We start from the raw sequence: 24894 nt of genomic DNA on the forward strand, positions 1-24894 counted from the left end.
ATGCATCTGAGTCCTGAGGCTTTCTGGGTATCTTTCCTGGTAACTCTTGCATCTGAGTCCTGAGGCTTTCTGGGTATCTTTGGGAGAAACAGATTTGTTTCTTGTTGTTACTCATCTCTGATGGCGTGTATATTTTAGTTATTACTTCTACATTCACTTTCCTCCTTCATTGACACTTCCAAATGCCTTGTCACCTCTCATCTACAAGTTGGCTGTTTTCTCCTTTTCTTTATCATTGTGAGTTTATAACTGAAAAACAAAAAAAACAAACAAAAAAAACCACCAAAACCTTTCCTGTCATGTTGGTAGAGTTTGCAGAGGGAGCAGAGGTAAATGCACATACTTGATCTACTTTATCGGGAAGTCCTAGCCCATATTTTTATTGTATTAGATTTCACAAAAGACAAGTTTCTGCAATTGGCTATTAGCAATCAACTTTTTTTTAGTGACAAGACTGAATATTTAGGACTAAAACTTTAAGGATGCTCATTTTATTTCCCAGCTTAAAAAAAAAAAAAGTAGTAGCCCAGCATAGTGAATTTATAATCTTTGGATTTATTTCCTTGGATTTACTTATAACAATATGTTTGAAATGTGTTAAGTAGAAAAATTGGCAGAAGTGTATGTGTGTGTTTGCAACTGTGACAGCAAGGGAAACCGATGGAAGAAAAGAATGAATCCAAGAGAAAGCAGAATGTTAGATTTTGATTGGGGGGGTGGTGGTGGTTCAGATCCATAGCCATATAAACATTTTAAATATCATCAATAATTTTTTAATAAGTACCTAAATTTGATTTTTCTTTTAACTGTCTAATGTTACAGACCATTCATCATCTGTTAGTGTCATAAGAATACTGCCCCAGTTTCACTGTGGGTCCCTTTGAGTGAATGCATTTCTAGCTCTTGAGGCCAGGCTATCTGCAGCTCTCATTATCTTGGTTGCTTTCAGAAGCCTCATATAAGCCAAAGGGCGAACAATAACCAGAGAGCAGAGATTCTTAAATTAAGCAACTGAGAAGAGTCTGCTTTGGTTCATTAGCCCAAATAAGATCTTTTACTTTTTGAGTAGCAATCAAAAGATATTGAATCTATCATTTCTCTTGTTCTTTTAAAAAATTATTTAAATTTCCTTTAACAGTCTGGTGATATCAGATTTTTGCCCATCATATTATAACACCATCATTGAGTAGTATGAATGGAAATGAAACATACACCTCAAAATAGCTAATGATCCTGATATAAGGCCAAAGAAAACAAATATTTTCTTATCTTTCCCCTTGGATAAATTTAAATAGATAATTCTTAACAGTTTCATCCACTTCAGTAGAATGAATTTTCCCCCACTATGTCTTTGGAGTAAATTTTCACCTTTTTGCTAGATTTATGACTGCTATTACAAATACTATGAATTATTTTAGTGTGATATAGCGCTTCTAGGAGGCTGACTCTACTTTATTGGAAAAAAAGAAAATATCATGTTGGAGCTTTAAAATTTCTTGACCATGGAAGGTACTGAAATATAAGTCATGATTCTAGGCAAGCTTTGCCATTGAGTTTTTGTGTGACCATTTTAAATCATTTAAGTTTTCTGTGTCTACATTTGTAAAGTATATGACACTCAACTGTATAATGAGCTCACAGTCTAGTGAGCTTGATAGAAGATAAGCTAATCTGGGGTAGAAATCATGCTTTATTCACACTTGTTTTCTCTCGCTTAAATTCATAATAGTAAATGTTGACAAAGTGTTTGAGAGAGAAACACAATACAGGGTGAGTGAAAATTCTGAGATCCTTGTGAGAATAATTCATATAAATTTAATATATTCAGCTCGATTCTGAAGGCAATGTTGAGAGGAGGCCTGTGGGGCTGCATGTTCTTCAGTGTAATGTGAAGTACTGAGCTGATTATAGTGGTTATTCAATTAAAAGATATGTATTTTTAAATTGTTATTATACTTTAAGTTCTGGGATACATGTGCAGAACGTGTAGGTTTGTTACATAGGTATACACATGCCATGGTGGTTTGCTGCACCCATCATCCCGTCATCTATATTAGTTATTTCTCCCAATGCTATCTCTCCCCTAGCCCCGCACCCAACAGGCCCTGGTGTGTGATGTTCCCCTCCCTGTGTCCATGTGTTCTCATTGTTCAACTCCCACTTATGAGTATATTTTTAATGGGAAAGCTCTGCTCAAATACAGGCTACAGTCTGTGACTGAGCTGTGATCTCTCTTGTCAAAGGGACTACAGCGCACCCTTTGAATTACCTTCACACTCACTGACGGTTTTAAGAGCTTGGTCACTTTCCCCACGCCTGAAAGCAACTCTACCTTAGATGTGAGAAAGATGCGGCTGACTTTGGCTGGCAGATGGAGAAGAATGGAAAAGCAGCAGACAATGTTCATGCATGGCTGACACTAGAAAGAATTCTTCTGGATTTCACAGTCATTGAAATGAAAAGATGTGATCCAGAACAGGATTTTCCTTTTAACTGGTGTCTGCAGTGTTCTCTCCTCTTCTTCTTCACTCATTTCAGGAAGTCTCTAAGGGGCAGCCTGATGTGGAAAAGATGTTAAGGGAAGAAGGGGGCATCCTAATTCTAGGTTTGATAAGGACATTTTTGGTACTGGTAAAACCCTGAAATTATGGAAATTATAATTTGTTCTGTATGCCAATGAGAATCATGGTTTTCCTTTTGCTTTTTTCCTTGCGAAGGAGCCAACTCCTTCTGGATCTTTGTTTTTATTTTTTCCTCTTTAAGTCACTGCTGAGGTATTTGTAAACCAAGCCAGCACGTATATTTTATTCACCAAAGGAAGAACAAAGCATCTGCTAATAGAAGCAGTGGAAAAAGCAAAGCAGTCAGAGGCCTCGTGTCTAAAGCTCAGTTCATTACTCCTAATCTGCCATTGGCCAATATTTCAACCTTTCTGAGTTGCTCTTTCTTATCTGCAAAATGGGGTTAATGGAGGATTTCATCTGCAAGTGGGGATAAGAGACATGAAAAGAACTGACGCGAAATAAACACGAGTTGAATCCTAACAATAATATTTTGACTGTGTAGTTACAACAAACTTTTCTTTCTTTCTTTTTTTTCCTGTGAGAAATGCCTTTGGTGGATTTCGAGTTCTTTTTTCATACTGCCTGTTCTTTGGTGGGACTCCAGCAACATTGCTGTAACTCGAGGATATATGGCTACAATGTGTGTTTGGCTTCCTTTCTCAAGGGGGTCAAATAAAAAGGCAACTGTTTAGAGAAGGTACAAAAAGTACAAAACAAAAATCTCAGAATATGCCAGCCAATCTTGGAAAGTCATCTGAAAAAAAAAAGTGCTGCTGAGGAAGGAAAACAGCTCTTTCCTGGTCATCACTTCTGCTCTTCTGAAAAAAAACCCCCGATGCTGCAATATTTTTCAAGGCAGAATATCGTCCCAGATGGAGGAGAGAGCACTGACAAGCAGAAAAGCAGAGACGTGGGGTTTCGAGGCAGCATCTGCAAGGGGTGGGGAGCGCGGGACTCGGAGCCTCGCAGTTCTTTGTTGGGGGCGGGGGCCTCCTTATTTCCGAGGCAGCAATGGCTCCCCCTCGGAGGTCCCTCCGCGGAGACCGCCTCGCGCCTCTCACTGTCCCCAATCCCCGCCCCTCCCAGCCCTCGCTGACCCCACAACGTGGTCGGACTGCGGTGCCTTTAAGGCTTTTGCCTGCTGCACATGCTCAGCTCTTTGTGTGTTGTTGGAGTTTTTCTCTCTTAAGAGAAAAAGAAGAAATAGGCAGGAGGATGGGGCGGAGGAAGGGGGAAGCACTAGGGGAAAAGCGCTGCACTTTTGCAGCTGCAGACGGCGGACGGGAAGGGCTTCTTTTCTGCTGAAGCTGCGAAGCCCTTGTCGATCTCTCATTGTGGGACTCCGGGGACGCGGGGTGCGAGTGGGGCCAGGGTGCCCGCACGGGCCGGGGGGACGGGCACGCGGGCCACACCTGGGGGGCCTGTCTCCCGTCAGCGCGCGGGCCAGGCGGGGTGGGCGCGCGCGGGGGGAGTCCCCGGTCCCTGTCAGGGGCGGGGCGAGACCAAGGCGCCGGGCCTGTGGGGGGGAGTGTAGGCGCGCGCGAGGGCGGGGGGCGGCCCCACGCATCGCCGGCTCCAGGCGCTGCAGCCGCTGCGGGCTCGAGGCACCAGAGACAGAATGACTGCCGGGGCGCCGCTGGCCGCCGGGTGGGCGAGGCGGGGCTGACCGCCACCTCCCCGATCGCCCCCTTCTGCGTTGGGCGCGCCCACTTCGGGGCTCCCGCTCGGCCCCCGCCCTCCCGGGCGCGCGGCGCTCGGAGCCGAGGCAGTTGGCGCGGGCCGCGGGCGAGGCGGGGCCGCGCGCGGGGTCCCCTCCTCCTCGCGGTCAGGTCCCCTCAGGAGCGCCGGGCGCAGTCTGCGCCTCCCGCTCCCCGTCTCCGGCCCGGGCCGAGACGCCGCGGGTGTGGGGCCGGCCCACTAAGGACAAGGTCAGGATACTGGGTGGCGGCGATGCCCGAGTGCGACTGGAGGCAGCCGAGCGGAGGCGACGGCGGTTGGGATCTGTCCCTCCTGACCGGGGAGCGGGACTGGGACGGGCGCCGGTGAGGAGGAGAAGCGGCGGCGGAGAGGTTTTCTGTGGCCGGAATTTCCCTCAACTGCATCCCTGTCGGCGCCCGTGAGCGCAGTCTCGCCGGGCAGGGGCGCCGGGGAAGATGGAGACTGGGGGCCGGGCCCGCACTGGTGCCCCGCAGCCGGCGACCCCGGGGCTGTGGAGGGCTCGGCCGGCGGGCGGCGGCGGGGGCGCCTCCTCCTGGCTGCTGGACGGGAACAGCTGGCTGCTGTGCTATGGCTTCCTCTACCTGGCGCTCTACGCGCAGGTGTCCCAGTCCAAGCCGTGCGAGAGGACCGGCTCCTGCTTCTCTGGCCGCTGTGTCAACTCCACCTGCCTCTGCGACCCGGGCTGGGTGGGGGACCAGTGCCAGCACTGCCAGGGCAGGTTCAAGTAAGTGCCTTCGCCAGACCCCGAACCTCCAGCCCTGCCTCGCTCCCGTCGCGGCCTACCCCGCCCCCGTCGCGGCCTCGGATCCCCCGGCAGGGAGTGAACCGCAGCGCGCGGCGGGAGCGGGCGGGAGTGGGGCCCGCGCCGCGCCCCCTCCAGCCCCGGGGCGCCCCGGGAGCGCTCGGGCCCGCGCGGGAGTCCTGACCGACGGGAGCTAAGCGTTTCTCGAGCGTTCCAGATGTCCGCAGCGACTTCTGATCCGCTGCTCAGCAAGAACATTTTCACAATCTGTTACGATGCCCAGCACCATTTTCTTAGGAGTATATTTTAAAAGCGGAAATTATCTAAGTTACTCATGAAATACATGCGCATTGTGAAAAATTCACAAAAGTGTAAAGGTTCAGTTATGATCCACCAGTACCTCTGTCTTCCCCTATCCTCCTCTTCTCTCTGGAGGTGACCCCTTCTAACATTTATTTAGTCATCATAGTGATCTTAATAAGTAGAGTTTATGATGGGCTTGCTAAGTGCCAGACACTCTTCTAAGCGCTTTATGTCGATTTTCTCATTCATTCCTTACAACAACTCTATGACTTGCTGAATTATTATGCTGGATTTACGGAGAGAAATCGAGGCGATACATTTAAGTAACTTGGCCAGGATTACACAGTAGTAAGGGCCGAGGTATGATTCCAAATCAGCTGGCACATTCTGGAGCCAGTACACACGCCAGAATGTGTACTTGTAACGAATTTGCTGTGTTGAATTTGCTGGGACAATCTTGAATTGAGAAATACAAAGGTTACTTAGGTTAGATAGAAGGATGAAATACTTGGACGTTTTTATGTGGTGAGGATAATGGATTTTTTTCTAATCGGTTAATTCACTATCAGCTTTTGTGCGGGAACATCGCTTTGGCTTATCTGAAGCTCAAGGAGCCTAAGAAGTTTGCTTCGCTAAGGTGAAGGTACTTTCTTCGTACTGGTTGATGTTTATTACATTCTTGCCTGATATAAAAAGCAATGGGTCAGTGTAGGGGAGTAGCAAAAGTCAGTTAACGTTGGGGCAGGATTCTAACAACATGCGGGTAACAGTCATTAAGAAAGTCAACTTCTTAGTCTTCTAGATACTTAATATGAAGTTTGCTGGCTGGTTTGTGGCTCTTGAATATTGTAGATTACTGATATTGTTAGGCTGATAGCCAAAATCTAGGTGAAATTTCTCTTGGGCTCTAGGGCAAAGGTAAGACTGGTTCACCTTATTAATGTATTCTAGGACTATTTCCTGGAGTTGTAAACACAGCATATTTCCTTTTTTTTTTTTCTTTTTAAAAAAACTTACTGTTGCTGATTAAAATAAATGTCCCTTAAAACTCAATGTAAAAATGTGTATTTTTAAAATGGCACTTTAAAATTTTCGGTAGTCTATGATTTAAATTAACTAGTAGGTTTTGGAAGTGAAATCTTAAAGTGAAGTTTTATGAAATTTATGCAATAGGTTGAAATTTTTCTAGGGTTTATACTTTAAAGTTAGTATGTAATATAGTTTTAAAAATACTTTTTAAAAAATTAGGAGAGATGCTGATTAAAAGTTTAAAAAGTGTTTCAAGATGAGGAAAGAGATCTTACTGAATTCTGCTTGTTAGTTGCTTTTTTTTTGCTTGTGTTCTTAAACGTTTGCTATGACACAGTAGCATTCAGCGTCTTTTCCTAGCAAGAGAGAATTTTGAACATATAAACTGGTCATCAGCAGTGAAAAAGCCTCATCCATTTTTTACATTTTTTTACATAAATAGGGAGAGTGCCTGATTTATATGTAATTTAGGGATATTGGCCTTTGTGTGGGTGAGTTTGCTCCGTTTGTCTAGAGAGGACAAAAATTCCTGCAGTCCTGAGAAGCTTCATATTTAGAATACATTTTAAAGTAGCAGAACTTGTTAATCAGCTGAATCAGCAGCCTGTGACCTCACTAGCAGATGTTGTCCCAGTTAAAAAGATCACAGATCAAGTTAAAACTAGCTTAAATAGCATTGAGAGGTGGTGTTCATAAACAAAATACATTAGTGAGTAGAAGAATAGATATTTGATGTAGATATTGTTAAATAATGATAAATCTTGAGCTAATCATTTGAGTATTCGTCATTTCCTTGGAAGCTATTATTTCCTAGGACTCATTGTACTCTACTGGGTAAATGCTTTTGCATTTCTCTGTGGAATACAAGCTATTAATTAGAATAAATATAACTGGTGTAACTATCTGTGTTTTATTATGTATACTCTTGGGGATAAAGAACGCATTGGTATTTAATGTTAAAGCGAACGATTATATTTAGTAGAAAATAATTCTTCTTGGTAAAGTACATGCAAATAAACTTATGAAAGGTTTATTTGAAGATAGTAGCTTGTTTTACCTGGCATTTGAAGTAATAACACAGTGGGAAAGACTTTAACTAGAAAATCTCACTTCACTAATTATCTTGAAAATCTTTTTCTAAACTGAAGTATAGCAACCTTACAAACAGATATCAAAAATGATTGATCAATCTTGGTAAGCAGGTGTCAAAATTAATTGGTTGGCTCCATGGTAACTTAGCTTTTTTTCTACTATAGGGATTTCGCCAGGGAATAAAAGTGTTCTTCAAATGCTTCTTGAGGATAGAAGATTGATAGTTGGGGGAAGAAATACAGAAGCAAATATAGTATCAAAAGTGGTACTTCAGTTCTCTTAGCATTGATTCCAGTCTTCTGTTTCCATTTGAAAAGAATAAAGTACTCAGAATAACAAGTCATTTCTTCCTTACACAGGTAAAACAAAAGGAACATTGATTTTTCAGTCAAAGCTAGACTAAAGGATTTGGGATTGAGAATAGGAAAATATATTTGAAGTATAAAAATCAAAGATACAGACTGTAATTCAAATCGTATTTATTTGAGTAGTTCAGTGTCGTGTTAAGCAAGAAAATATTTTGCTATAATCTATTTGAATGACATTCTCTATTGGAAGGGAGTTCTTGAGAATTAATTTTGTAGAGTAGTTGAGATTTATGTAAATTTATATAAATATAAAGAGTATTGCTCTTTATATTAGTCAAATATTAAGGGGTATATTTTTACCCCTCTTAGGTTAGTCAAATTTGGATACTTCATTTCACACATTTAAAATGGAAGTATGCTGGGTGCTGTGGCTCAGGCCTGTAATCCCAGCACTTTGGGAGGCCAAGATGGGAGGATCCCTTGAGCCCAGAAGTTTGAGACCAGCCTGGGCAAGATAGTGAGACCTCATCTCTACAAAAAATGTTAAAAAAGTAGCTGGGCATGGTGGCACACATCTGTGGTCACAGCTACAAGAGAGAGTGAGGCGGGAGGATTACTTGAACCCAGGAGGTTGAGGCTGCAGTGAGCTGTAATCGTGCCACTGCGCTGCAGCCTGGGTATCAGAGCAAGACTTCTCAAAATTTTATATATACATATATGAAGCATTCTATTTGTAGTTGCAGCAAAATGAAGATATAATGATACAATGTCAGGAATTAGGTTGTTATTGTAAACAAAAAGGGGCAGAATTAAGTGTGTGAACTCTTCCCCCAAGCTGTTAAACATATATGCATATGGCCTGGCGTGGTGTCTCATGCCTGTAATCCCAATGCTTTGGGAGGCCGAGGCGGCTGGATCCTGAGGTAGGAGATCGAGACCATCCTAGCTAACATGGTGAAACCCCATCTCTACTAAACCTACAAAAATTAGCTGGGTGTGATGGCATGCGTCTGTAGTCCCAGTTACTCAGGAGGCTGAGGCAGGAGAATCACTTGGACCCAGGAGGTGGAGGTTGCAGTGAGCATCGATCGTGCCACTGCACTTCAGCCTAGGCAACAGAGTGAGACTCTGTCTCAAAACAAAAAAACAAAAAACAAAAACAAAACAAAACATATGTATGCATATGTAAATACATATATACTTGGAATCCTTTTTTCTTGTAAGGAAACTGACAGTAACTATAAACTTAAACTGAATGTTCCCTGTCCCTAAGACTTCTTTATTTCAAAGTTTTATTCTAATGGATAATTTATATCCATGGATTATTTTTACATTATTAAAGTATATAATCATACAGTAGGAATTTAAAATAATTTAAATTGAGTGTTTCTTAGATTCTAAATTGATAAGGTAAGTTACTTGTAGTAGCATGGTTTTCAAGAACACGTGTCTGCATGATTTGGCCCCTTTAGCTGATTCGACTCACGCTTCCCTGCCCTGACTGGTCTTTTAAAGTTCCTTGAAAGTGTCACATTCTTTTTGGCCTCAGTGCATTTTATACAGTTACTTCTGTGAACTCTTTCCTCTCTGGTCTTTGCTTGGATGATTATTGATCATCCTTCTAATCTTAAATACTGGTTTCTAAAGGAGGCTTGTCTGACTCTTCACACTGGGTTACCCCTTATATACTGCCCTGATAACACTATTTTTCCGTCTTAGTATTGTCAAAAATGAGGTGTTTAATTATAATGTTGATAGTTATTTCAACAAAATTTTTAAGAGATTGAGGTATAATTGTCAAAATAAACAGCACAATTTAAAATGTACAACTTATTTAAATTGTACAATTTGATAAGTTTTGTCATATGTATTTGCATTTGAAACTATCACCACAATCAAAATCATAAAAATATCAATCACACTAGAAAGTTTCCATGTGTTTCCCTTGTAAACCCTCCCTTTTCCAGTTGCCTATGCCTGTCCCCGGGCAACTATTGATCTGCTTTCTCTCACTATAGATTTGTTGGCATTTTCTAGAACTTTTTGTAAATAGAATCATACATTATATACTTCTTTTTTGTCTGACTTCTTTTACACAGCATGTTTATTTTGAGATTCAATCACGGTGTATTAGTAGTTTATTCTACTGCTGAATAGTGTTCCAGTGTCTGGATACACCATAATTTGTTTATCCATTCAACTGCAGAGGGACATTTGGATTGTTTCAAATTTTTGGCTGTTCCTTTTAAAGCTGCTATGAAGTTTCATGTGGAAGTCTTTCTATCTTTGTATGGATATATGCTTTCCTTTCTCTTGGGGAAATACCTGAGAATGGCTGGATCATATGGCAAATATATATGTAACCGTTAAAGAAACTGACAAACTGTTTTCCAAAGTAGTTGTATCATTTATGTTCCCATCAGCAGTGAGTCTGTTCTATCTAGTTAATTTCACATCCATACCAATACTTGGTATGGTCTTTTAAATTTTTGTGATTCTAATAAGTGAATGGTATGTTACTGGGTTTTAATTTGCATTTCCCTAATGACTAATGATATTGAGTATCTTCTCATGTGCTTACTTGCCATCTGTATATCTTCTTTAATAGGCATCTATTCAAATCTTTTGCATGTTAAAAAATTTTCTTATTGATTTTTGTGAGTTCTTTACATTTTCTGGATTACTAGCTTCTTATGAGCTATATCATTTGCATATATTTTTTACCAGTCTGGGGCTTGTCTATGAAAACACAATGAAAAGAGAATGAAGTCTCTTGACAGTATTTTTCAAAGAATCTAAGTTTTAAATTGATTAATTCCAGTTTACCATTTTTTTCTTTTATGGATTATGCTTTTCATGTTGTGCCTAAGAAAACTTTGCCTAGGCTGGGTATTGTGGCTTGTGTGTGTAATCCCAGCACTTTGGGAGCCTGAGACAGGAGGATCACTTGAGTCTAGGAGTTTGAGACCAGCATGGGAAACAACGCAAGACTGTGCCTCTACAAAAACATTTGAAAAATTAGCTTGTGTGGCGGTGTGCCTATTTAGCCTAGCTACTTGGAAGGCTGAGATGGGAGGATCACTTGAACACAGGAATTGGAGGCTGCAGTGAGCTGAGCTGGGATTGTGTCACCATACTCCAGCCTGGGCAACACAGCAAGACCCTGTCTTTAAAAAATAAAAAAAATAAAAATAAAAATAAAAAAATAAAAAAGAAAACTGCCTAAACCAAGTTGATAAAGATTTTCTTTATTTTTCTTTTCTCTAGAAGTTTTGTAGTTTTAGATTTTACATTTAGATTTATGGTCCATTTTAAGTTAATTTCTATATATGGGGAGAGGTATGGAACTAATTTCAGTTTTTTGACATATAGGTATTTGTTTTAGCACTATTTGTTGAAAAGAGTATTCTTTCTCTGTTAAAGTAGCTTTGTACCTTTGTTGAAACCATTCATATATTTGTGTTTCTATTTCTGAGCTCTGCTTTGTTTCTTGATCTCTTTGTCTGTTTGTATGTCAGTACAACAATGTCTTGATTATTGTTTCTTTGTAAGTTTTGAATTCAGGGAGTGTTTTTCAGTTTTGTTCTTTTCCAGTTATTTTGGCTACTCTGAGTCCTTTGTATTTCCATATGAATTTTAGAGTCAGCTTGTCAGTTTCTATAAAAAACCTACTAGGATTTTGTTTGTAATTATGTTGAGTCTATAGATCAGTTTTGGGGAAAATGAATACCTTGTCAATATTGAGTTTCCTAACATGGTAGATCTGTTTATTTCTTTAGTTCTTTAATCTGTCAGCAGTGTTTTTAAATTTTCAGTGAATAGGTGTTGCAGCTCTTTTGTCAGATTTTTCCCTAAGTACTTAATATTTTTGGATACTATTGTAAATGGCATTTTTTAAACTTTCAGTTTCGATGGTTGCTCTCATACTGAAATGCAACTGATTTTTGTATGTTTGATTTTTTATCTTGCAATCTTGCCAAACTTACTTGTAGATTTTTGTAGATTCCTCATGGTTTTCTACTTAGGTGGTTATATTGTTTACAGATAAAGATATGTTGACTCCTTTTTTTGCAGTCTAGATGCCTTTTTTTTTCTTGCCTTATTTCACTGGCCAGAACCTCTATTACAGTGGTGAATAGAGGTGATGAGAGTAGTCAATCTTACTCATGATTTAGGGGGAGATATTTGATCTTTAACCGTGAAGTATGATGTTATCTGTAAGTTTTTTTTTTTTTAGATGCCTTTTATCACATTGAGAAAGTTCCCTTCTATTCCTAGTTTGCCAAGAGTTTTTACCAGTGATGGAAACTGGATTGTATTAAATGCATTTTCTGTGTCTGTTGAGATAATCATATGATTTTTTCAAGTTTGTTAACATGGTGAATTATGTACATACTTTTTGAATGTTAAACCAACCTTACATTCCTATAAACTTCCTCTGACACAATATGCTTTCCTTTTTGTTTTAGGTTGGATTTGGTTTGTTAAAGTTTTATTTATAATTTTTGTATCTGTGTTCATGAGAGATATTAGTCTGCACTTGTCTTATAATATATGACTAGTTGTGGTGACAAGATAATGCTGGCCTCCTATAACGAACCCCATGGGACTCTTGATCATTTGCTGGAAGAGTTTTTATGGAATTGGCATTATTTTTTCATTAGTGTTTGGTGGAATTCACCATTGAAGCCCTCTAGGCCTAAAGTTTTCTTTAACTCCAAATTTGAATTTTATTAATATAAATTCAACTTATTTAATATACAGAGGCTATATGACTAGAATCCTTTAAAATTTATTGGCCAGAATATTGTCTATCTTGGTATTTTTTTGTGCGTGTGAAAAGATGGAGTGTTGTGTACATTTCAGTTAGTTCAACTTGGTTGATAGTCTTGTTCAAGTCTTCTACAACCATTCTGATTTTCTGTCTGTTTTACCACTTATTGAGAGAAAGGTATCTTCAGTTATAGTTTTGTATTTACCTGTTTGTCCCTACAGTCTTATCTGTTTATCCTTCATGTATTTTGAAACTATGTTATTAGGTGCATAAAATTTTGGATTATGTCCTCCTGATAAACAGAACCTTTATCATTATCCAATGACCATTTGTTGAAAAGACTATCCTTTTTTCATTAATGTCTTTGTACCTTTATTGAAAGTTAATTGGACATCTTTATGTATATTTATTTTTTGACTCTTTTCTGTTCCATTGATCCATATCTCTATCCTTTTGCAAATTCCTCACTTACTTTATTAGTGTATGTGTGTGTGTATATGTATATATATTTGAGACGGAGTCTCACTCTGTTGCCCAGGCTGGAGTGCAGTGGCGTGATATCGGCTCACTGTCATCTCGCTTCCCGAGTTCAAGTGGTTCTCCTGCCTCAGCCTCCTGAGCAGCTGGGATTACAAGTACGTGCCACCACACCTGGCTAATTTTTGTATTTTTGGTAGAGATGAGGTTTTGCCATGTTGGCCAGGCTGGTCTCTAACTCTTGACCTCAGGTAATCCACCCACCTCGGCCTCCCAAAATGCTGGGATTAGTATATTTTTACAGTAAATCTTGAAGTTTGATAACGAGATTCCCCCAACTTTATTTTTATTTTTGAAAATTTACTTGGTTCATTTTGTTTTTCATACACGTTTTAGAACAATTTGTCAATTAAAAAAGTCTTGCTGGGATTTTTATTGAGATTGTGTTGACTCAGTAAGTCATTTTGAGGAGAATTGACGTGTAAACAATATCGAATTATCTCCTTCTTCATTGCAGTATGTTTTTTCATCTATTTGGGTTTTCATTGATTTTTTTACAACATTTTTTGTAGTTATCAGATTCTGGGTATATATTTTTAGTTAGTTTTTTTTTTGTTTGTTTTTGTTTTTGTTTTTTTTTTTTTGAGATGGAGTTGTGCTCTGTCACTCAGACTGGAATGCAATGGCATGATCTTGGCTCACTGCAACCTCCGTCTCCTGGGTTCAAGCGATTCTCGTGTCTCAACCTCCTGAGTAGCTGGGATTATAGGTGCCTGCCATCACGCCTGGCTAATTTTTTGTATTTTTAGTAGAGATGGGGTTTCACCATGTTGGCCAGGCTGGTCTTGAACTTCTGACCTCAGGCAATCTGCCTGCCTCAGCCTCCCAAAGTGCTGGGATTACAGATGTGAGCCACTGCGCCTGGCCATATTTTTCGATTTTATACCAAAGTATTTTATGTTCTTTGAGGCTGTTGTAGTTGGCAGTATTTCTTTTAATTTCAATTTCCAATTTGTAGACTTTAAAAACATAATAAGGGAAGATTATACATGACTTTATGCCCATAAATTTGAAATAAATGAAATGGACCAATTCCCTGTATCATACAGATTAACAAAAGTCACTCATGAGGAGGTAAATGAAAAGAATATTTCTATGTCTGTTGCGTAAATTGAATTCAAATTGCAAAACCTCATATAAGGAAAATGTCAGGCTCAGATGGCATCACTGGCAAATTTTACCAAATGTTTAAGAAACAAGTAATACTAATTCTAGGCAAGTTTTTCTAGAAAACAGAATAAGAGAGAATACTTTGTAACTTATTTTGCAAGGCTGGCATTACCATGATAAGAAAACCAAAAAAAGATATTACCGGGAAAGAGCAGTAACCCTTATGAACACAGAGGCAAAAATCTTTAACAAAGTATTAGCAAATCATATCCAGCAATACATAAAAAACATAATACATTGTGACCAAGTATGGCTTATCCCAGTAGTACAAGGCTGACTAAAGATTTGGAAATCTTTCTTTGGTGATATTTCCTCTCTCATATCTCTTTATTTTTTATATTTGTGGTTACATTATAGCTGTATGTATTTATGGGATACATGAGATATTTTGATACAGGTATACAATGCCTAATAACCACATCAGGGTAAATAGGGTATTCATCACCTCAAGCATTTATCCTTTCTTTGTGTTATACACAATTCATACTAATTATACTTTTTACCCATTAACCATCCCCATTTCCCCTGCCCCAATACCTTTCCCAGCCTCAGTTAACATCCTTCTACTCTCTATCTCCATGAATTCAATTGTTTTAATTTTTAGCTCCCAGAAATAACTGAGAACATGCAATGTTTGTCTTTCTGTGCCTGGCTTATTTCATGTAATGTAATGACCTCCACTTCCATCCATGTTGTTGTGAATGGCAGGATATCATTCTTTTTTATGGCTGAATAGTACTCCCTTGTGTATATGTACCACATTTTATTTATCCATTCATTTGTTGATGGACACTTAGGTTGCTTCCAAATTTTGACTGTTGTGAATACAGCTGCAGCAAACATTGAAGTACAGCTGTCTCTTCAATATACTGACTTCCTTTCTTTTAGGTATATACTTAGCAGTGGGATTGCTGAATCATGTGGTAGCTCTATTTTTAATTTTTTGAGGAACCTGCAAACTGCTCTCCATAGTAGTTATACTAATTTACCTTCCCACCAATAGTGTAAGAGGGTTCCCTTTTCTCTATATCCTTGCCAGCATTTGTTTTTGCCTGCCTTTTGGATATGAGCTATTTAACTGGAGTGAGATGATATCTCAGTGTAGTTTTCATTTTCATTTCTCTGATGATCAGTGATGTTGAGCACCTTTTAATATACTTTTTGACATTGGTATGTCTTCTTTTGAGAAATGTCTATTCAGATCCTTTGCATATTTTTGAATTGGATTACTAGATTTTTTTTCTTATAGTGCTGTTTGAGCTTATTATATATTCTGGTTATTAATCCCTTTTCAGAATGATAGTTTGCAAATATTTTCTTCCCTTCTGTGGATTGTCTCTTCATGTTGTTGAGTGTTTCCTTTGCTGTGCAGAAACGTTTTAACTCGATGTGATCCCATTTATCCCTTTTTGCTTTGGTTGCCTGTGCTTGTTGGGTATTACTCAATAAATCTTTGCCTAGTCTCCAGGTGTCCTGGAGAGTTTTCCCGATGTTGTAGTAGTTTCATAGTTTGAGGTCTTAGATTTCTAAGTCTTTAATTGTTTATTGTATATGGTGAGATATAGGGGTCCAGCTTCATTATTCTTCATATAGATATCCAGTATTCCCAGCAGAATTTATTGAGGAGACTGTTACTTCCCCAGTATATGTGCTTGACACTTTTGTCAAAAATAAGTTCACTGTAAGTATGTATTTATTCTGGGTTCCCTATTCTGTAATTGTTCTATGTATCTTTTTTTGCTGCTTTGGTTACTATAGCTCTGTGGTATAATTTAAAGTCAGGTAATATGATAGTTCCAGTATTGTTCTTTTTGCTCAGAATGGCTTTGGCTATTCTGGGTCTTTTTGGTTCCGCATAAATTTTAGGATTTTTTTTTCTATTTCTGTGAAAAATGTCTTTGGCATTTTGATAGGGATTGCATTGAATCTGTAGATTGCTTTGGATAGTATGGACATTTTAACAATATTGATTCTTCCAATCCATGAGCATGAAATACTCCATTTTTTTGGTGTCTTCTTCAATTTCTTTGATTTTTCCCCAGCCTAGAGATTTGTGGAACTTGGAACTTCAGAGAGATGATTTAAGGTATCTGGTAGAATAAATTTCTAAGCAGCAGAGCATTCAAGATGTGACTTGGGTGCTGTTAAAGGCATTCCATTCTAAAAGGGAAACAGAGCATAAAAGTTTGGAAAATGTGCAGCCTGACAATAAGATAGAAAAGAAAATCCCATTTTCTGAGGAGAGATTTAAGCCAGCTGCAGAAATTTGCATGAGTAATGAGAAGCCAAATATTAATTCCCAAGACAATGGGGAAAATGTCCCCAGGGCATGCCAGAGGCCTTCAGGGCAGCCTCTCTCATCACAGGCCTTGAGGCATAGGAGGAAAAAATGGTTTTGTGGGCCGGGCCTAGGGTTCCTATGCTGTATGCAGCCTAGGGACTTGGTGTCCTGTGTCCCAGCTGCTCTAGCTATGACTAAAAGGGGCCAAGGTGTAGTTCAGGCTGTGGCTTCAGAGGGTGCACGCCCCAAGCCTTGGCAGCTTCCCCGTGATATTGAGCCTGTGAGTGCACAGGAGTCAAGAATTGAGGTTTGGGAACCTCTGTCTACATTTCAGAAGATGTGTGGAAATACCTGGATGTCCAGGTAAAAGTTTGCTTCGGGGTGGGACTCTCATGGAGAACCTCTGTAGGTCAGTGTGGAAGGGAAATGTGGGGTTGGAACCCCCACACAGAGTCCCTACTGGAACATCGCCTAGTGGAGCTGTGAGAAGAGGGCCACTGTCCTGCAGACCCCAGAACCATAAATGCGCCTACAGCTTGCACTGTGTGCCTGGAAAAGCCACAGATGTTCAATGCCAGCCCATGAAAGCAGCCAGGATGAGGCTGTACTCTGCAAAGCCACAGGGTCGGAGCTGCCCAAGACCATGGGAACCCACCTCTTGCATCAGCGTGACCTAGATGTGAGACCTGGAGTCAGAGGAGATCATTTTGAGGCTTTAAAATTTGACTACCCTGTTGGATTTTGGACTTGCATGGGCCCTGTAACCCCTTGTTTTGGCCAATTTCTCCCATTTGGAATGGCTGTATTTATCCAATACCTATACCCCCATTGTATCTAGGAAGTAACTAGCTTGCTTTTGATTTTACAGGCTCATAGATGGAAAAAACTTGCCTTGTTTCAGATGAGACCTTGGAGGTGCTGAAATGAGTTAAGACTTTGGGAAAGCATCATTTGTTTTGAAATGTGAGGATATGAGATTTGGAGGGGCCAGGGGCAGAATGATATGGTTTGGCTGTGTTCCCTTTCAAATCTCAATTTGAATTGTATCTCCTAGAATTCCGATGTGTTATGTGAAGGAATTACCCAGCAGGAGGTAATTGAATCATGGGGAGTGGTCTTTCCCGTGGTATTCTCGTGATAGTGATAAGTCTCACAAGACCTGATGGGTTTATCAGGGGTTTCTACTTTTGCTTCTTCCTCATTTTTCTCTTGCTGCCACCATGTAAAAAGTGCCTTTCGCCTCCCACCATGATTCTGAGGCCTCCCCAGCCACGTGGAACTGTAAGTCTGGTTAAATCTCGTGTTCTTCCCAGTTTTGGGTGTGTCTTTATCAGCAGTGTGAAAATGGACTAATACACTTGGTAATTTATAATTAATAGAGATATATTGGCTTATGATTCTGGAGGCTGGGAAATCTAAGAGGCTGACATCTTGTAAGGGCTTTCTTGCTGTATCATCCTGTGGCAGAGGGTAAATAGAGGGTCAAGGGGTAGGCAAAAGCATTCAAATCTCATCCTTTTATAAGGAACCCATTCCCCTGATAATGAACTCACTCTTGGGGTAGCAGCGTTAGTGCCCTCGTGGTCTAATCACCTATTATGCCCCACCTCTCAACACTAATCCAGAGTCTTAACTCAGTCCAGCACCAACTCAAAAGTCTGAAGTCTAGGATCTCTTCTAAATCAGATATGGGTGAGATTCAAGACACAGTTCATCCTGGGACAAATTCCGTTCTAGCTGTGAGCCTGTGAAATCAAAACAAGTTGCCTACTTCCAGAGTACAATGGTGAGACAGGTATAGGGTATACATTCCTGTTCCAAAAGAAAAAAAAGGAGTAACAGACCCCAAATAAGTCCAGAACCCAACAGAACAAACAATGTTAAATCTGAAAGCTAGAGAATAATCTTTTTTTGACTTCATATTTCACCTTCTGGGCACACTGGGATGAGGACTGGGCCCCCAAGACCTCAGGCAGCCCAGCCCTTAGGCTTTGCTGGGTTGAGCCTACATGGGGAGCTCTCATGGGTTGGAGGCTCATGCCTGTCGCTCTTTAGTCTGAGGCTGCACATGGGTGACTCTGTAGTTCTGAGGTCTCAGAGGCAGCCCTGCTCCCATGGCCCTATTAGGCATTGCTCTAGCAAGTACTTTATGATGACTCTTGCTGTAGCATCGTTTCAAATCTACATTGAGGTAGCCACACCTCCACAATTTGTGCAGTCTGTGCACCTGCAGAATTGGCACCACATGGATGGAAACCACCAAGGCGTATTTCCTATACTTCCCAGAGCTGCAGCTAGAGACACACCCTGGTTTGCTTGAGCAGTGACTGGGGAGGTTAAGGGGAGCTGTGCCAGAATGCAGGGAGCAGATACTTGAGGCAGCACAGAGCAGTGAATGCTGAGGTCCCATAGATGCCTTTCTGGAAACTTTGATCTCAGGATCCTAGATGGGAGGGGCAGCCCAGAAGACCTCTGAAATGCCTTCAAGATCTCTTTCTATCTTGATGACTAGCACTTGACTTCCTTTTATCCATGCTAATCTCTTTATGCAAGGGTTACTTGGCCACACCCTTGCATGCTTCGCTTTTTTCTTTACATATGCAAACTATGACTTTTCCAAATCCTTAGTTTCTGCTTCCCTTTTAATAATACGTTTTTTTTTTAAATCATTCTACCCTCTCGCATCTTTACTATATGCAGTTAAAAGTAGCCACGCAGCTCTTTCAATATTTTGCTTAGAAATTTCTTCCACCAGATATCTTAGTGAAGCAGTTACGTTGTCTGGGGCATATACCCTGGGGTTCATCATCATGCACCAGGAAAATTTAGGGCATGGACACATACAGGGGGTTTAGGAGTAGAGGTTTAATTGATAGAAGAGAAGAGAGAGAGAAACAGCTTCCTTTATAAAGGGAGGGGTCTCTGATTGGAAAGGACTGGCTGGTGGCAAATGTGCTGAGTTTTATAGTCCAGTTTGAGGCGGCGGTGTCTGATTTATGTAGGGGTCACAGATTGGTTCTATCAGGTATGACGTTTACTTAGTGCATGGGAAAGGCTGATTGCCCCACCCAAATCTTCTCATGCAAATGGACTTTGCAACTGATCAGGGCCATCTTGTCTGCTCCTTACAATACACGTGGCTGGCAGAGAAGAGAGGATGGAGCCGCCATTTTGAAAATGTCTAGTCCTTGGTTCCTGTCAGCATTCACCCATGCAAGTTCCCAGCTTGCAGGCTGCTTGTTGTTAGAAAATGATTTGGGGCTGCTTTTCATTGAAAAGGAAAGCCTTACCAAGGACTCCCATGCCCTTGTTATCTAAGTAATTCCTTTCTAACTCCCATTATACTAGATTATTGCTCTTAAATTCTGCCTTCCATGAAGCACTCAGATATGGGCACAATTCAGCTAAGTTATTTGCTGTTTCATATCAAGGATGGCTGTTACTCCAGTTTGCAATATCTCTTTCCTCATTTCTGTCTGAGGTCGCCTCAGAATTGCCTTTACTCTCCGCATTTCTACCAATATTCTGATCACAAGCACTAATGTAATCTCTATGAAGTTTTAGACTTTCCCTGAAGTTCTGTTCTGAGCCCTCATCAGAATCATCCTTAATGTTCTTTTCATGGCAATGCAAGCTTTTTCTAGCCTTTTTCTCCAAAGTCTCCCAGCCTCTACTTATTACTGAGTTTCAAAGTGGCTTCCCTATTTTCAGATATTTGATAAAGTGACGTTCTATGCTTCAATACCAGTTTTTTGCCTTACTCAGTTTTGTGCTGCTATAACAGAATACTTGAGACCTAGTGATTTATAATGAATAAAAATTTATTGGCTTATGATTCTCTTGGGAAGTCCAAGATTGAGGGGCCAGAATTTGGCAAGAGCTTTCTCGTTGCATCATTTCATGACAGAAGAGCAAAGAGAGGGTGAAGAGAGAAAGAGAGGAGGGCAAGAGGGGGTGAACTTACCCTTTTATAAGGAATTAATTCCTGCAATAACAAAAGGCATTAATCCATTCATGAGGGCTATGCCCTTATGGCGTAATCACCTCTCATTTATCCCCACATCCCCACACTGTTGCACTGGGGATTAAGTTTTCAACACTTTTTTTTGCGGGGGGGGCACATTCAAACCATAGCAGAGACTCTGGTTCATAATTAAATATTCTGTTTTAGGAGGCAATCAACTTGTTTTGGTTCAGCACACATGACCTAGCTCACTTTTCAAAAAACAATTAGAGCTTTACTGAGTTACAATTTACACCTCACCATATTCACCTTTTAAAGATGTACAGTTCACTTATGTTTAGCATATTCAGAGAGTGATACAGCCATCACCATTACCTAATTTTAGGCTGAAGAGCCAAATTATATAAACAAATTGGTATCTGTGACTTGTTAAAAAATAATTTCCAGGGTATCTTATATAGTCAGTATGAAATCAAACTAATCTATACTTTAGATGTATAAAAATGAATTTTTATAATGATGTTTTATTATAACGTCATTATTATATCAGTATTTTACTATCCTGAGTTATCAAAGCATATTATAATTTCCAAAAATGTGGAAATAAATTGAGGTAGGCAAAACTTTAAGATGGCCCTTTTGACTTTTATCCCTGGTATTACTGTTATGATTATGTTATGTCATTTGTCAAAAGGGAGATTATCTGGGTTTTCTTACTCTAATCACATGAGCCCTTTAAAAGCAGAGCGTTTCCCCTGGGTGCTAGCAGAAGAGGAAGCTAAAGACTCAAAGCGTAAACTGGATTTGACATGCTAATGCTGGTTTGACATGCCTGAAAGTACTAGAGAAAGTGGCCACTTGGTGCTGAGAGCAACCCCTGGTCAGCAACTGGCAAGAAAGTTGGGACCTCATTCATACAACTGGAAGGAACTGAATTCTACCAGCTGTGAATAAGCCTGGAAGTGGATGCTTTTCTGGAGTCTCTGGATAAGAGCCTAGCTCAGCTAACACCCATCTGAGTCTGTAGGGACTTCTGTCCTATAGAACTGTGAGATAATAAATGGATGTTCTTTTAAATTTCTATGTTTATGGTAATTTGTTACCAGCAGTAAAAACAAATTTAGGGGCATATTTAGCAACAAATCATTGAGAAAAGTTATTCTGGCTGAATTTCAATCAGTGATACTAAGTTACCAGGAAATTAATTATTTAAACGTGATGGTTAATTGAGTTTTATTATCTTTTACAGTAATAATACAAGGTGATTGTGATTTATTAATTTAAGCTTTTTATAACACCTTGTGTACCTGTCTTTGATTTCTTTGGTCTGCCATGAATGATTAGAATTAATGCTCAAAATGTTTGGTATAAGGTTACTAATTGCTGTCTGGATCCATGAAAGGAAGATGCTCTGGCATTTTAGATATGTGATTTATTTGACCCTATTTGATGCCCAGTATACTTCCAGTCTACCATTTGAGCCAAAAAGGGAATAGGAGAAATGTTTTACAGATAGCATAAAGTTATGAAATGATCAGTAGATGTGATGCAGTTTAGCCAAAAGGGGAAGAGATTGATCTTGTCATTAGATAGTAGATTAATTTGAAAATAATGATTACCATGTGCAAGAGAAGTACTCCATGATTAAAAAATGTTTGAGTTGTATAGTTATCTCAGTAGCTTAAGGGAATGTTGAGGAAAAATGTATTAATGAGCTGGAATCTTATTTGGAAATGTCCTAGTTAGAATTATAGAGCTCAGAATCAGCTGATGTTTTAGTCCATTTGTATTACTATGAAGGAATACTTGAGGCTGGATACTGGATAATGTGTAAAGTAAAAAGATTCGTTTGGCTCATGATTCCTCAGCATGTACAAGAAGTATGGCACCGGCATCTGCTTGTATTGCGGGGCTCAGGCTGCGTCTACTCATGGCAGAAAGCAAATGGGAACTGGTGTCTGCAGAGATCATATGGCAGGAGAGGAAGCAAGGGGTGGGAGGGGCCAGGCTCTTTTTAATAACCAACTCTCTCAGGAACTAATAGAGCGAGAGCTCACTCTTTACTGTGAGGATGGCACCAAGCCATTCATGAAGGATCTGCCTGCGTGATTCAAACACTTCTGGGTAGGCCTCACCTCTGACATTGGGGATCAAATTTCAGTGTAAGGTTTGGAGGAGTCATGTATTCAAACCATAGCAGTTGAGAATTAGACCTCAAAGTCAGATAGATAATGGTTAAAATGTCAGCTATATCAATACTGAATTGGAGAACACGATTTTCTTGTGTGGCCATAATGGGCTAATACTTCACTTCAAAATTAAATTACCCACTCATTTATGGGCCAAGTTAGGCAACTGCTGGTCTATATTGCGGGTAGGACAGCAGTAGTGGAATATAGTAGTCAGAATGCATTTCCTGTGCCTAGAATAGTCTGAATGACTATTCAGTGAATGATCTGATAAAGAAGTTAGGAAAAACAGTCCCATTTACAGTAGCATCAAAACAAACAAACAAACAAACAAACAAAACCTTACGATAAGTTTAACCAAAGAGGTAAAAGATCTATATGTAGAAAACTAGAAAACATTAATGAAAGAAATTGAAGATGACACAAATAGATACTTTGTGTATTCATGAAGTGAAAGAATATTGTTAAAATGTCCACATTACCCAAAGTGATACACAGATTCTATGCAATCCTATTAAAATAGAAATAGAAAAAAAATCCTATAATTTGTTTGAAACCATAAAAGACCCCAAATAGCTAAAGCAGTGTTGAGCAAAAAGAACAAAGCTAGAGGCATTACACTACCTGATTTGTCTTTAAAAAGTTAATGGAAAATGTGTATTATGAAAAATCTGCATGGATTTCAAATTTTTTTTTTGCACCAAAATAAACTCATACCAAATTGTTGTAACAATGGGATCAAGTTTGAGACACTAAGGAGGATAAGACATTGGTTTGAAAAGAGCCCCTGTCAGAGCAACATAAATTCTGCTAAAGTTGAAGCGAGAGCAAACATCAAATTTTTTGGTGAAGCTTGGGTGGAAGAAGGTGAAATTATTGATGCTTTGTGAAAAGTTTATGAGGACAGTGCCCGAAAGAAATCAGCAGTTTACAAATGGGTAACTCATTTTAAGAAGGGATGATACGATGTTGAAGATGAAGCCTGCAGCAGCAGACTATTCACATCAGTTTGTGAGGAAAAAATCATCTTGTTCATTCTCTAATTGAAGAGGACTGATGTTTGACAGCAGAAACAATAGCCAACACCATAGACATCTCAATTAATTCAACTTAATTCTGAAAGCAAATTAAAGTTGACCAAACTTTCCACTCTATTGGTGCCAAAACCACTCGGACCAGATTAGTTACAGATAAGAGCAGAGGTTTTAGTGGAAATTATAAACAAGTGGGATCAAGATCCTGAAGTATTTCTTTGAAGAATTGTAATAGGTGAAACATGACTTTACCACTACAATTCTGAAGACAAAGCACAATCAAAGCAATGGCTACCAGGAGGTAGAAGGGGTTCAATCAAAGCAAAAGTAGACTTGGCCCCATGATTGTGGTTTGGCTGTGTCCCTACCCAAATCTCATCTTGAATTCCCGTGTGTTATGGGAGGGATCTGGTGGGAGGTAATTGAATCATGGGGCCAAGTCTTTCCCATGTGGTTCTCATGATAGTGAATAAGTCTCATGAGATCTGATGGTTTTATAAAGAGGAGTTCCCCTGCACAAGCTCTCTCTGCCTGCTGCCATGCATGTAAGACATGACCTGCTCATTCTTGCCTTCCACCATGACTGTGAGTCCTCCCCAGCCATGTGTAACTGTAAGTCCATTAAACCTCTTTTTTTTGTAAATTGCCCAGTCTTGGGTATGTCTTTATCAGCAGTATGAAAATGGACACTAATACACTAATCTTAAAATGTTTTCTCAGGGCACCTGTTTTTCTTCAGTTAATAATGTAAACAAGACTGCATTGACATGGTTAAATTCACAGGACCTTCAGCTCTTTAGGGATGGACTAAATGACTGATATCATTGCTTACAAAAGCTTGTTGACTTTGATGGAACTTATGTTGAGAAATAAAGTTTATATTTTTTATTTTTATCCGTTTATTTTTTCATGAACTTTTAAAGTCATCTCATAGTTATTAAAACGGCATGATACCTACATAAAAACAGACAAATTGTCCAATGGAACAGGATAGAGAGCCCAGAAATAAATTCATACATCTACAGTCCACTGATTTTCAGCAGAGGCTCGAGGAATACACATTGGGGAAAGGACAGTCTTGTCAATAAATGATTCTAAAAAACTAGGTATCCAAATGTACAAGAATGAAATTGAACCCTTATCCCTTATACAAGAATCAACTCAAAATGGATTAAAGATATAAATGGA

General features: G+C 39.8%; 1 protein-coding gene across 1 annotated transcript in view; it reads left to right on the forward strand.

Annotated features, from left to right (window-relative positions):
* The first annotated feature begins 4331 nt into the window (after positions 1-4331).
* Positions 4332-24894, forward strand: part of ATRNL1 (attractin like 1) — an 831601-nt gene continuing 811038 nt past the window's right edge. The window contains exon 1 of the mRNA XM_025396530.1: positions 4332-5007. Within this exon, the coding sequence (XP_025252315.1) occupies positions 4718-5007 (290 nt within the window). The 5' untranslated portion in view covers positions 4332-4717. The remainder of the gene's footprint in view (positions 5008-24894) is intronic.

Source organism: Theropithecus gelada, chromosome 9 (assembly GCF_003255815.1).
Source record: "Theropithecus gelada isolate Dixy chromosome 9, Tgel_1.0, whole genome shotgun sequence".
Classification (NCBI taxonomy): Eukaryota; Metazoa; Chordata; class Mammalia; order Primates; family Cercopithecidae; genus Theropithecus; species Theropithecus gelada.